We start from the raw sequence: 14,294 nt of genomic DNA, 5'->3' as shown, positions 1-14,294 counted from the left end.
ATGAGGTGGGGATTACAGATGTTGAGACTGAGAGATGTTGGCCACCTACCGCTTAACTACGTAAAAATTGCCAGCTTCATATTATTCTTAATCACTAGACTTCGAACACTTCACCGCTACAGCCTGGTTTTTTATATCTAGTGGTTGTGTCTGAATCGTTTGCGGCTACAAAACTATCTTCTGTAATAACATTCTATTTATAGCTGATGAAGCAGAGCTGCAAGATTATACTTCTCACCAACTTTTATGTTAGTAGGATAGTGTTAATGCATACACCAGTCTAACCATATCTTGCTAAATTGGAGAAGTTATCAAGATATCTATCATATGATCCATATATCACAGTAAACATGGTATATGTAATATGTGTGTTGTAGCAGAAGAGTTCACATGATCAGGTCATCAAGTAAAGGGATGCTAAAAGGGAGTTTGATAGCTCCACAAGCTACGAGCAGAGACAGAATCCATATGGGAAGAATCCACTGAATTGTAAACATTAATACTGGCTTCCCTGCAACATCAACCAATTTTCATATGATTAAGCTAACCAACGCATCATCAATGAATTTTATAGATATAATCACTAAAAAACTAACCAGAGGAACGAAGCTTAGGCTCTGTTTTAGCTACGAAGATTTCGCCAATCTCTCGTAGCTTCTTCTCGACCTTTCCTTCGAATTTATTAGCATGGCCTAATAGAAGCTCATCAAATACTGTATTCATATCCATTTCCCTAATTCAGACAAACAAAAAGAAATATCAAAATGGCACAGTTAGGATTACAAGACTAATTAACACACGTTTAGCAATCGTCAATGATTTGTCTTTACCCTTCGGAATCGCGATATGATCCAGCCCCGAAGGCTCGCTCGATCTGAGCTATCGAAGGCTTGTTGCCTCGCCGTTGCTTCCGTAATTGCTGGTTTTGTTCACCCATTTGTTTGCTCACTTTGATTAGTTTTCCAGGTTTCTTCGACGGTGAAGAAGAAGAAGGAAGTGGAGACGGTGAGTCATTAGTTAGAGACGCCATAGGAGGCGTTGTAGCTCTGGTGGTCACGGAGAAGATGGTGGATAAGACCGCCATTGCCTCCTCCTTCTCACTTGTGTGGTTTGAATTTTCTTTACTTAAGAGATTTTCTATACTTCATCCTCTTGAATTCTCCAGCCAATTAAAAATTGAGGACATGCCACGTCAGCTAAGACAACCTTAGTTTTGTTTCTTTCTATTCTTGGTTATGATATTTTTTATGTCTCGTCAAATAAGCAACCATCTAATTATGAAATACGGTTAAGTCTTAACCGGTTTCTTGAACACCGGTAAAATGGGAAAAGGTAAAAAAGTGTAGTTAACGTGTAAGGTTGTTACAACATTGTGTTGATTTACGTGTGAATTGATTCAAGATTTGGTTACCCGAAGAAGCCTTTTTCTAACACAACAAAAGGAGAAAGGAGAAAGGTGCGTGTACCTTCCAAGACTTGAAATGGCTTTAAATATTCATTTAACCATACATCAATCGTTTTCCAAAGGCTAATCGTTCTAAACCAAACACCACCCACTCTTAAACTACATTACCAAATCAATTAAAATAGGGAATCATAACAACACAACAGAAGATTATGATAAACCATTAAAGAAGCCTTTAAGCTATTCAAGTAAAAGGGATCCATTGGTAATGGCAGACTCCGACATAGAGACGAGTAGCAACCACAATAGCAACAGCAACACCAGCCATTCAACCTCATCGACCACGAGCGTTCACGTTACAGCACTTGACGGGATCGTAAGTGCTAATTCTCTCTTCACGGTCGCAGTCTTTGTCGGGATATCCTTTGACCAACCACGTGACCTCAGCCTCACGGACAGATCCGAGTGCAATGCAGGACGAGACGTGGAACGCGACCTAGTTGTGTTTGAAGTCATCTCATTTGCCTTCTTCCTCTTCTCCTCCCTGGTGGCTCAAGGCATGAAGCTAGCCATCAACCTTTTGAACAGCAAAGAAACGGATGAAGTGTTTAAAGCAAATATTAACAGGGATGTGCTTCGTTTTGGTGTGGTTGGTGCAGCTGGTGGATCTATCTTGGGCTGTGTTTTTCTCCTGTTGTCAATTGTTGATGTTATTCAGCTTCGTATCGGGCTACTCTCTTGCGGCAGTGCTTTGGCAATTCATACTGTCTTGGCGCTTGTGGTTTTGGTCTCTTCTGCTCTCAGTGTTTATATCTTCACTGTGTTCTACTCTTTCAGGAAATAATTGATCTTTAAGAACCTTATAGTTAGTGATATAAGCATATATATATATGTGTATTGGATAATGTTAAAAACTTTAAGCATACAAATATGTATGAGTTCAAAAAAGATAGTTACCGAGAATGTAAATTCTGCAAAACTCGTGTCATTCTCTTGAAAAACCACAAATCCAACGCCTCCAGCAACGAAATGAGCCAAGTCCTTGAATGCTGAGTTCATAACTAGACACCAAAAGATCAAACAGATGAATTAGCCACAGAATAAAGCAATTGATAAACAAACAAAAAAAGAGCTTGAAGGTGCAGACAAAGCACTTGATGATACCAACCAGAGACAGTCTTATATATCTCAAAAACCAAGTTCAAACATTTGATGAAAAGGGCTTAAAAGGTGCAGAGCAGAGCACTTGATGATACCAACTAGAGATAGTCTTATATATCGCAAAAACCAAGTTCAAACATTTGATGAAAAGGGCTTAAAAGGTGCAGAGCAGAGCACTTGATGATACCAACCAGAGACAGTCTTATATATCGCAAAAACCACATTCAAACATTTGATGAAAAGGGATTAAAAGGTGCAGAGCAGACCACTTCACAATATACTTACCACCCAGAAACAGTCTTACACACATATTGCAGAAACTAAGTTCTGAAATAGCTCATGTGATCATTAGAGCGTGATTACTAATATTGGCTAATAAAAAACATGCTCAGACTCAATGGAGCTGACCAGAAACTCTAGATGTTCAAGGCTTCAAGCAACTAACCAATTATATCAAAAACGACAAAGCCAATTACTGCATTATTAGGTACTAGATATATGTGTATTCTTGTAAACTTGATAAGCAGCAAACAGATGTGAGGCCAAATCGTTTTGAAGTAGCTCAATTAGATTAACCTCTGTCAACTGCACATATAATACAAACATAAACAGCAACATCATAAAAACAAAATCATGTGGTTGAACAATATCTGAGAAAAGGGAAAGTGAGATGTGATTTGTCTTAGCAATTCAAAGTAGATTAAAATTTATCAAATTGATTCATACAGAAATTTACTATACCACAAGAGCATTATCAAAATCTTCAAAGAATAAGCTTCAAGACGATTATAGCATTTCTGGAATCGGAATTATCAGCCCCTAGCTCCAAAAATCCTATGATCCAGCGATAACCAAAACTTTACAAGGTCACTTGAAAGAGTACCTGGTCCAGGAATCGAGACGAGATTCAGCGACTTTGTGAACTCACACATGCCAATCTCATTGGAGCTCTCTCACTCGACTCGAGCCCCTTTCGCTTCTACCTTTGTTGAACTCTACAATTACATAATTAACCTTAGTCATTCGCTTGCCAAATACGACATCGTTTTTGGTGTAAATAAGATGGGACGGTGAGAGAATTATAAAAGCGAACGACGTTGTTATAGTCGTTACATCATGAAGACTTGGCGCTTGCGCTTACATTTTCAAGGCACGTTACATTCATATGATTATAACTGCAAATAGTAAAATAATATGATTTTGATGACAAGTTGATGATTTGGAAATGGAATGATGATTATTGTCTATATTTGGTAAATCCCACCGATTTGTTTTCTTTTGTTTTTTTAATTACGTTACCAAAACAAGAAGCTACACTTATCAAATCATGTTTGACTTTCATTTCGTGCATACTTGATTTACTACAAAATTATATAGTATGGTAATCATCCCTTTGACGTCAAACATTAATGAACTAGTTTGAATTGTTATACCATATAAATTTTAAAACTGACTCATTTTGGCATATGTACTTTCAAAGATTAGAAAAAACGTTGCTCGACCTTTAGGATGTTTTAATGAATAAACGATCAGAACTCCCTTGAATTTCCATTTCTACATTCTAATGCATGATATACTAAAAGCTCTAGCTGCAAATGTTACACATAGTGGTAGGAACCATAGTGCTTGTAAGGTTTTAGAATATGTGAAAAAAAACACATAAAAGGCCTTTTGTGGATATTAGAGTATGGTTATTAGCCGGTTTAGTAAAACCAGAACACTCCACTATATAAAGAGTGTTTCATTGTAACAAACACTTTAATGAGAAATAACAGAATGTTCATCATCTTCCTCGAGCTACTTTCTCATTCTATTAGTGGAAAAAAAAATTAAAGATGGGAAGAGAGTTCTTATTAATGGCAGTATATGCCGTATGACAACAAGATTTAGCTTGTTTAGTTGTCAAGAGTGTTACGAGTATTCAATATTTCGAATCTCGCTTTTGTCATCAAAATAAGTGTTTCACATCAAAACAATTTTATCGGTAATAAATTGGTGGAGAAACATATTTTAAAGAAGCCAAATAAGCTCACCTAGTTTGTGGGTTCTCTTATTAGTTCAGTATATCGTTGGGTTGTAATCGATTCGGTTAATGAGATTTCCTAATTAGTGATCGTATAATAGGTAAACGAATATGAGATGATTTTGGATTCTGAAATCTCATCAAGTTTTCAAGATAACTCCGTACATAGCTCAAACACACACACACACACTAAACTAGTGAAGTGAATGATAAACCATGACAGGAGAAATAATAGAGGAAAGATTACATCCCAAATCTTATGATGGAAAGATATATCTCTGAGTCTTATCGGATAGATCTGCGCATGTCGCCTTCTCGGGCCGCAATCTACTACATGTCCGCATGTCGGCACATATAAATGTCTTTCAATTCGTTTTCAGACCAGCTTTTTTTTTTTAATTACTTTCGCTGTGTGTAATGATACTATTAATGATGTAATAAAATGATTTCTGTTGAAAAAAGTCACTATGCTGATTGGCTAGTTGAAAAAATAAAAACTAAAATAGGTATATTATTAAAAACACTAACAATATGGAAGAGTCCACAAGAGCTGAGCCACCTTTTTTCATGTGGACTTCATGCGTCTTGCACCTGAAGCCAACGGTAGCATGATTCGTTGGTTGGTCCTCCTCGATGGGTATTCACTTCTCTCTTATTATCTACTTTTTGTGCATAGTCGTTTTCATAAAGCAAATTGAAAACGATAATAGAACTATAGTATTGTTTTTAACTTGTTTTCATGACATTGCGTAGATCTTCTGTTTAAACACGTTTTGACGTCGCAGATCTCAAATCTTATTTTTCTTTAACTCGCTGTGTCACTCACCCCTATCTGGCCACCCGATTTTTTCACCGATTTTATTATATGCTTTTTTACCATGCATGCACGTGTATTCATGTCATCCGTACGGTTTACAGATCTATTTTTATATGTCTATTCATAAATATAGATTTTTGACTCACACATATCTAATATATAAAACTTAAAAAAGACTTCGGAACGAATTTTTCGAGATCTGAATGTGAAGTTCACATGGGCATAGTTTGTTCCGACTTCTGCATAGATTCCTTGAACGGAATTATTGAGAATTGTGGATAATGCTAGATTTAACTAAATAAGTATTAGATGGTAAAATAATCAGTTACATAGATGCACAAAAATGTAACCTCAGATTTGTCATATCATAATTTATAATAAAAAAACTAACAGGTGTTTTACTGTTGTCAAAACAGAAAACTATATTATTTCTTTCTCATGTTAAGAAATAGTATTACTTTACTATAAATTAAGAATTTTGTATATTAGCGTTTTGTCTATAGAAGATATAAAATAAATCACATTTTCTTAAACATTATTGCATGCAAATTATAAGAAGGAATAACAATAGAGATGCCGGTGAAATTAACAAATTATCGACGCCGTAACTATCATTCTGTGAAGCTTTCTATGGCAATACACCAAGACATGCACAAAATCGTAATGACCACCCAGTTTTGTAAGATGACCCTTCCCCTTTAAGATTTTTTTTTTAACTAATCAAATTTGGATAAGCTTGTCCTATGGTGAAAAGTCAGTGATGCCATCTCCAATTATGTTTATTTCATGTTACTCATTTATTTCTGGAACTTTTTGATTAGAGTAGGTACTAACTATTAAGTATTGCTTTATTAGGGTTTACTTCAGTTAATCATTCAAAAATGCTGCTACAACAACAAAAATGCCACATGGCATGGAAACAGAGCGTGCAGTTCAAACTCCAGTTCATCGGCAGTGGTTATCTCTCTTCCATGTCTGGACGACACGTATGCAATATTCAGCCTGTCACCAGCTGTCTTTATTTGACGCGACTTTCTCTACTTCGTGCGTTACACGCGCCTCCAGTTAATAAGTATTTTAATTATTCTCCCTGTCCGTATAAATTAGCACAATAATAATGTAGTACTCTAATTTAGTAATTATCTTATAGTTTCACAAGTTTAATTTAACACCAAAAAATTATAAAACCTTACAGTTTAAGTTTTTTCATAAATATCTGCAGTGTAAATAAATTAAAATGGAATGTTTGTCTACAAGAACAAATAATACAATGTCAATATCATAACAACTGATGATACATTTATATCCATTTATTTTTGGGTCCATATTCTCAATCTTTATAAATTAGCTGGTCCTTTTTCTTAAAAAGTACTGTTTTTAAAATAAAAGAAAACAATAATAATAATAAATGGTTACGATAATCATGAATTTTTTTGCATTAATGAAATGACTAATAAAAGGCATTTGTTCTATGCCTTTTTCGTGAATGCCTTTCTTCACACACCATTGTCAACCTTTTTAATTTTCTCTCTGTTTTTTCAAAGATATACCATAATTTCTTTTAAACTCTTAAATATATTTGATACAAAGTTTTTTCAAAAAAATAAAATAAATAGAAATCAGTATTAGGTGAGATTAATGAAAAAGGAATAATTCTAATCTGGTATTCATGCAATTTTGAGGTGCCCCTACCAAACTATGAGTGGTCTCTCTGCCACCTCATATCAATTGATGGGGCAATTCACAATTTTTTTATTTTTTTAATAAGTTTTTTTTTTGTTTCTCAATTATTTATAGCTTTTCTATATGGTATATATTTGTTTATGACAGATGATTTGATACCATATTCATTTCCTGTCTTCCACCAGAAGGAGAAATCAATGAGGGAACTTGATTACAATCTCTAAAATAAAATATAGTATAAATTTTAATTTCGGGAAAAGTAGTTTATTTAGCTTTAATGTAATTATCATCTTTATTACTTACTAAATGTAATCAGTACTAGTACTATCTTGACTATACGTACAACAAAGCTTTAGTAACGACGTCTGGGAGTTGTTCTTTGCGACATGAATTAAGATGAATGTGTATAAATAATTAACACCTAGTTGTTATATAATTTGATTTGTTCTTAGAATAATAGATTGCTGAGATGAGGTATATGTGTACTCTCTACGTAGCTCGTTAATTACCACAGTAGAAAAAAAAAACAACTCATCATAACACTGATGATCAGCACGAAAAGAGACAGTAATCATCAGATTTAAGTTAAATCAACTGAACCTTTTTAGTTAAAAAAGGAAATATGCAATTATCGATCATCTAGTTGTGAGCTAGAAATCAGATATGGCAAAGATGTAGCGATGGCTGATGGGTCGAATCAGAATTTCTTATCATCATCTTTGTGTTTTTCCATGTAAGGATATATCTATTACAGGGTTGAAATATATTTCAGTAACTAGCTAGGAAAATTGGAATTATAAATTATTCTGTCGGGTACTACTAAATTACTAATATTAACATGTTACGTTAACGTTATGAATTATGATGATTAGTGTTTAAAGAATACTAGCTAGTGTTTGTGTATTAAACATTTAGCGTAACCACCACTTATGTGTCTGTTGTTATACGTACATTTTTGATTACTTTTGCGTTAGAAATTAATTTGATAGCAGCAAGTTTTATAAATTAGGAAGCCACCTGGTCAATTTATACGCTATTATTTACCTAAATCTTTGGTGGTGTACAAAATCTAAGTTGATAATCCCCAAACAATACAATGTATACGGAAAATAAATAAATAAAACCATAAATGATTCGAATTATGATTCTTCCAGATTTGCTGGTCCATTATTCCTAATGCACTGAAGCAACAATGAATGAATATATCAATATATTATCCGAATTGACTCGGTTTCTATAAGTTTCTAACATTAACTAGATCATACTACGTACATTTGTGATATACTGATATTGTGTTATGCAACGCGTGCAAACCAAAAACGATCGCAAAACGTTGTCTTTAAACCTATATAATCTATGAAAAAAGAGAGTAGTAATTGAAATGAACTATATATTGTAGCACATTCCAAAATATTTATATAAATCTGATCCTTAAAAAGCCCAAACATTATGAAAAACGTAGAATGCTCTATAATACATTAGTTTGCACATAGAATTTGAATGCAGGAGTCATAACAATAATGCACAAAACTATTCATGTAGCCCCGTATCGTAAAATCGAGTGCAAATACATACATTAAAATGATTCATGTACGTATAAAACTCTGAAAACTAAACTTATAATACAACGTGTCAAAACACATTTACTCAAAACGATTCATCGTGTACTGCTGGTTAAATCAGTGTCCGTAGTAGTATATGTTGATGTTCAAAGCCATACAGTCATACACAATAACGATCGATCATAACACGACCTCATTTACTATACGTACCGAACACAGCTCTATACATGGATAATAATATGATCTCTTAATTAGGTTATCATAAATGTTACTCATATATATACATATACTGGAAAATGTTAGTTCATCAACTTCTAGTCCGAAAGTGCTAGTAGCTACAGTATGCAAAAGACATATAGCATATAGTTTCCAATGTAAAAAATAGAGTTTTGATGAAACCGTACGTGGAAAATATTACGATGTCTACGAGCATACTTAAATGAGTGATTGACTTTTTAGGGCAGTGATGTAGTTTGCTCGAAAAAATGATTACTTTCTTATGATGTATATAAAATTTTCGTAATTAACTGTTAAGCATAAACTAATAATGTACTACTAGTTCATCATGTTAAACTGTGTTGTGAATAAAGGTTTGCTATAATTGTATAAATAAAGTTGTAGTTATCCTATTAGTACAGTAACAAAAGCATATGATGATTTGGCAAGAAATTTAACCGAAACAGATAACGAAAGTGACGTAACATCACAAAATAAATAAATGATATAATAACATCAAAGTTTGTAACCATATATTGAAAAAAAGATGGATAGAGATCGGTCGACAACGAACGGATCCGTAAAAACGGCCGTCAAGGCTAATTTTAAATTAGATCTAACACACACAAATATGACACGTGTATTAATCGAACGGTTGAAGAATAATATAGGACCTACGTACACGTGGATCCATCACGTGCTGTCAGTTCGGGTTTCCCGATATTATTTCTCCATATTATTTTAAATAAGAGTATGATAGAAATAGTCCGTTAATGACGGCGTTAAGCAATGGAAACGGGGGAACGGAATCTCCTTTTTTGTGTGTGTGAATGATTTCGACGTTGACGGACTCGGGCCGTTATTATGCTTAAATACGGGTTCTTGTCGCCCGCCCGATTATGCTTTTTCAACTATTATTATTTCATTATCCTTTTCTTTTAGGAGACGATCTATTGTATAATTAGTTTAATTTTTATTTTTGTATCATGCAATAATATCATATAGTGTATTCATATAAATTAGTCTTTCAAGCTATGAATGTATTTACAAGCAGTTTTACGTAAACTTTACTCTCTTTATTTTCACATACATTTTATATATATTTTTCTAATTAGTGTCTAGCTGTTATTTTGTTTTTGCTGGCTTCGTAAGTTTAAAATAGCTCTTTAGACTATTGTTTAGGCTCTTTAGACTTTGACAGTAATCGTAGATTAGCATGTTCACTCAATATATAATATATTCGAATTATTCATATCCGGTTAATTAACAATATCATAACCCAATTTTTGAATCTTGATATTTTTATATATATTGTTTTAAAGTTATAAGAAAAGAAAACTTGAAAAAAATAAAACTCGAAAATTGAACCACATTGGTCCGATGATTTCCCAATACCCCAATTATAAAATATTTTTCTCTATAGAAATATGAATTTCTGTAAGTATATAAACTGATTCTGTAAGAGTTAAAAGTTACTGTATATTTAGTTATTTACTCTCATACTGTTGTTAAAACCAAAAAAAAAAAAAAAAAAACTATTCTTTTATCTGAGATCGTACGCATTTTTAGATTGATGTTTTCGATGGTTCTCTCTTGGGTTAAATACTCCCAAGACATATTAAACCCAAGAACAAGTCAAATTGTTGAATTATTATTACCACAGAACCTGGGAAGTTAAAACAGTATCAAGAGACGAGTTCAGCTTTATTTTTATTTTATAAAGTTGAATTTAATTATCCACCGGAAAAAAGCATCTTCACTTCTCCATCAAAAGAACCGAACTCTCTTAATATTTATAGATTTCACTAAAGGTTTAATGATTCCCCATCAGACTTGTACGAATACTTTAGTGTTGTTTCCACTGAGTCTATTATGGGAAAATAAATGTCAGTTTAGTGTAGATCCACAAATCTTTTACTACTCTGATGAGATCTTGTAAATCTAAAACTAAAACAAAATACACATCACAATTCACACAACCAAACATAAAAGTAAAAGAGATCTCTTCGAATATACATATAGATTAAAAATTAATAAGGTTTCTACACAGTTTTATTTGTATGTTTTACCTAGAAAATAACTAAGTTAGTACCAGTTATATATAATAAGAAAAATAAAAATTTGTAGTATGTCTTATTTCACCTACAGCCTTATCGCTTTCGATGCACTGTATAAAAGTTTATACATGAATTATTTCATTGGTCGTCGAGCCCCCATCACCACCATTCTTTTTTTCTCTTTCTTTCTTTTTTTTTTTAATTTTCATCCAGAATAAATATCTTTTTATTCTAATAATTTATTTTCTTGGTAAATATATAAATTTACAAAAAAATAAAAAAAAATTTAGTTCGTATGAAGGATGATTGAAGTGGTAGTAGCAGTGAAAAAACAAAACAAAACAAAGCAATCCTTCCCCCACCCCATTTTGATCTCCTCCATTGCTTAAGATTCTTCTTCTTCTTCTTCTTCACCTAAAGAGAGAAGTCACATGTTCCTTCTTCTCCTTCTTCGTCCCTTATACCTAATAACCAAACCCTAGATCCCAAGATCGGAAGAGTTACTCAACCATGAAGAGAGATCTTCATCAATACCAAGGTCCCAACGCCACTCACGGGACTTGTTCTTCATCCTCACCTCTACCACCTCTGTCTAAAGACAAGATGATGATGGTCAAGGAAGAAGAAGACGGTAATAACATGGACGAGCTCCTCGCTGTCTTAGGTTACAAGGTTAGGTCATCGGAGATGGCTGAGGTCGCTTTGAAACTCGAGCAGTTAGAGACGATGATGGGGAATGTTCAAGAAGATGGCTTATCTCATCTCGCCACGGACACGGTTCATTACAATCCATCGGAGCTTTACTCTTGGCTTGATAATATGCTTACGGAGCTTAATCCTCCTCCTCCTCCTCCTCCTCCTTCTTCTTTAGATCCGATTCTGATTGATAACAACTCCTTCCTCTGCACCGCCGGAGATTCTTCTACTATTACCTCCATCGGCGGCGGCTTTCCGGCTTCTGATTATGACCTCAAAGTGATTCCTGGAAACGCGATTTATCAGCAGAGATCTCAATTCGCGATTGATTCTTCTTCTTCTTCGAGTAATCAGAACAAGCGTTTGAAGTCATGCTCCAGCCCTGATTCGATGGTTACGTCCACCTCCACCACGGCTATGCAGATTGGTGGAGTCATAGGCACGACGGTGACAACCACGACTACGACGGCGGCGGCGGCGGCTGAGTCAACTCGTTCTGTTATCCTGGTTGACTCGCAGGAGAACGGTGTTCGTCTTGTCCACGCGCTCATGGCTTGTGCTGAAGCTGTGCAGCAGAACAATCTCACTCTAGCGGAGGCTCTGGTGAAGCAAATCGGATGCTTAGCTGTCTCTCAATCTGGAGCCATGAGGAAAGTCGCGACTTATTTCGCCGAAGCTCTCGCACGGCGGATCTACCGTCTCTCTCCGCCGCAGAATCAAATCGACCATTCTCTTTCCGATACTCTTCAGATGCACTTCTACGAGACTTGTCCTTATCTCAAATTCGCTCACTTTACGGCGAATCAAGCTATCCTTGAAGCCTTCCAAGGTAAGAAGAGGGTTCACGTCATCGATTTCTCCATGAACCAAGGTCTTCAGTGGCCTGCGCTTATGCAAGCTCTTGCTCTCCGAGAAGGAGGTCCTCCTGTTTTCCGGTTAACCGGGATCGGTCCTCCGGCGCCGGATAATTCCGATCATCTCCACGAAGTTGGATGTAAATTAGCTCAGCTTGCGGAGGCCATTCACGTCGAGTTCGAATACCGTGGATTCGTCGCTAACAGCTTAGCCGATCTTGATGCGTCGATGCTTGAACTTAGACCGAGTGAAGTTGAATCTGTTGCGGTGAACTCTGTTTTCGAGCTCCATAAGCTCCTAGGTCGTCCCGGCGGGATAGAGAAAGTCCTCGGCGTTGTGAAGCAGATTAAACCGGTGATTTTCACGGTGGTTGAGCAAGAATCGAACCACAACGGACCGGTTTTCTTAGACCGGTTTACTGAATCGCTGCATTACTATTCGACTCTGTTTGATTCCTTGGAAGGAGTTCCGAGCAGCCAAGACAAAGTGATGTCTGAAGTGTACTTGGGGAAACAGATTTGCAACCTCGTGGCTTGTGAAGGTCCTGACCGCGTGGAGCGACACGAAACGCTGAGTCAATGGGGAAACCGGTTCGGTTCGTCCGGTTTTGCGCCGGCACATCTTGGGTCTAACGCGTTCAAGCAGGCCAGTATGCTTCTGTCTGTGTTCAATAGTGGCCAAGGTTATCGTGTGGAGGAGAACAATGGATGTTTGATGTTGGGATGGCATACTCGGCCGCTCATTACCACCTCAGCTTGGAAACCCTCGGCGGCGCACTGAGTCAACTCCGATGCCTTAGGTGGTGCTATGGGGAACAACAGATTCGGTCATCTGAGCTGCCTCTCGAAGCCGATGGTATCGGCGCTATGGGGTGAGAGGTAGACTCGGTCATTTGAGACCGAATCAGTGGACCGGTGATGACATATGTTCGGACCAGACTAAACAAAACCGAACTGAATCGAACCGTGTTTTGCCTGCTGTTTATTTTATTTATTTTCCACTGTTTAAAATTTTTAAAATATGAAAAAAATATCATCGTTTTGGTAGGTCATTTTTAATTTATGCCTGTTTTGGGATCAATTTTAAATAGGCTGAGTATGATGTATTTAATTAATAAATAATATTTATGAAATTCTAAAAATAAAACTACGTTGTAATCTCAAATTTATTTGGCAAAGGGAATTTATATCTTGAACTTAACAAATCACACAATGTGTGAACAGGTAAATTAAGAACAATTTAGTAGTGATATAAGATATTTCTAGTTTAGGTTGTTAATAAATGGGTATTCTAAAGTAAAGTTGAGAAAGAAAAAGGGGTGAGAGCGAGTTATAATAATTACGAAAGAGTACTAACTACTAAGCTATATTTTCTTTATTGAAAAAGGTTTTGATAACTTTTATATTATTGTGGAGTGTGTGTGATACAACATATTTTTGCTGACTATATTTTTTCTTACTAATTTCTCATTGGATTGGATGTTATATCACAGGATGCAATGGGTCTTTTCATATGGAACAAACAAATTTTATGAGTTATTATGGTGAAGCTATTATTTTAGATCTACATATATCAAGTGTGTTTAGATCCAAATGTCTAAATCTTTAAAAAAATGTTTTGTTTTGCAGGGGTTTGGTTAAAGGCCGTATCAGTCATAGTAAGAGACTCATACAGGTTGTAATATTTGGCCACTTGGTTTGGTGTTTTCCAGTAATTTTTACTGGTTGTAATGTTATTTGTTGTTCTGCTTTCAGGTGTTTCTCATATAGCAGGCACCTTTGTTGTAACCGATGAATGAAGGTATGTGTTATATAAAAAA

The 14,294-nt window shown here is 35.3% G+C and overlaps 3 protein-coding genes across 3 annotated transcripts; 2 read left to right on the top strand and 1 right to left on the bottom strand.

Annotated features, from left to right (window-relative positions):
* Nucleotides 1-221: 221 nt before the first annotated feature.
* LOC17886438 (probable NAD(P)H dehydrogenase subunit CRR3, chloroplastic) lies at nucleotides 222-1,127 on the bottom strand. Its single transcript, XM_006291875.2, has 3 exons — nucleotides 831-1,127; nucleotides 597-733; nucleotides 222-511 (listed from the first exon to the last, which is right to left on the bottom strand). The coding sequence occupies exons 1-3, from the start codon at nucleotides 1,082-1,084 to the stop codon at nucleotides 387-389; spliced, it is 516 nt and encodes a 171-aa protein (XP_006291937.1). The 5' UTR covers nucleotides 1,085-1,127; the 3' UTR covers nucleotides 222-386.
* A 342-nt stretch (nucleotides 1,128-1,469) lies between these two features.
* LOC17885288 lies at nucleotides 1,470-2,384 on the top strand. Its single transcript, XM_006292520.2, has one exon. The coding sequence runs from the start codon at nucleotides 1,674-1,676 to the stop codon at nucleotides 2,247-2,249; it is 576 nt and encodes a 191-aa protein (XP_006292582.1). The 5' UTR covers nucleotides 1,470-1,673; the 3' UTR covers nucleotides 2,250-2,384.
* Nucleotides 2,385-11,187: 8,803 nt separating this feature from the next.
* On the top strand, nucleotides 11,188-13,607 carry LOC17886454 (DELLA protein RGA). Its single transcript, XM_023782380.1, has one exon. The coding sequence runs from the start codon at nucleotides 11,435-11,437 to the stop codon at nucleotides 13,253-13,255; it is 1,821 nt and encodes a 606-aa protein (XP_023638148.1). The 5' UTR covers nucleotides 11,188-11,434; the 3' UTR covers nucleotides 13,256-13,607.
* Nucleotides 13,608-14,294: the final 687 nt, after the last annotated feature.

The sequence above is a fragment of the Capsella rubella genome, unplaced genomic scaffold (genome assembly GCF_000375325.1).
Source record: "Capsella rubella cultivar Monte Gargano unplaced genomic scaffold, Caprub1_0 scaffold_5, whole genome shotgun sequence".
Lineage (NCBI taxonomy): Eukaryota > Viridiplantae > Streptophyta > Magnoliopsida > Brassicales > Brassicaceae > Capsella > Capsella rubella.
This window is presented reverse-complemented; position numbering and strand designations above follow the sequence as displayed.

Coding starts and splice junctions, on each gene's coding strand:
- LOC17886438 (XM_006291875.2), bottom strand. CDS start 1,084: ATGGCGGTCTTATCCACCATCTTCTCCGTGACCACCAGAGCTACAACG. Junction 734..830: donor TCATATCGCGATTCCGAAGG/GTAAAGACAAAT, acceptor TGTCTGAATTAG/GGAAATGGATATGAATACAG. Junction 512..596: donor GCCTAAGCTTCGTTCCTCTG/GTTAGTTTTTTA, acceptor TTGATGTTGCAG/GGAAGCCAGTATTAATGTTT.
- LOC17885288 (XM_006292520.2), top strand. CDS start 1,674: ATGGCAGACTCCGACATAGAGACGAGTAGCAACCACAATAGCAACAGC.
- LOC17886454 (XM_023782380.1), top strand. CDS start 11,435: ATGAAGAGAGATCTTCATCAATACCAAGGTCCCAACGCCACTCACGGG.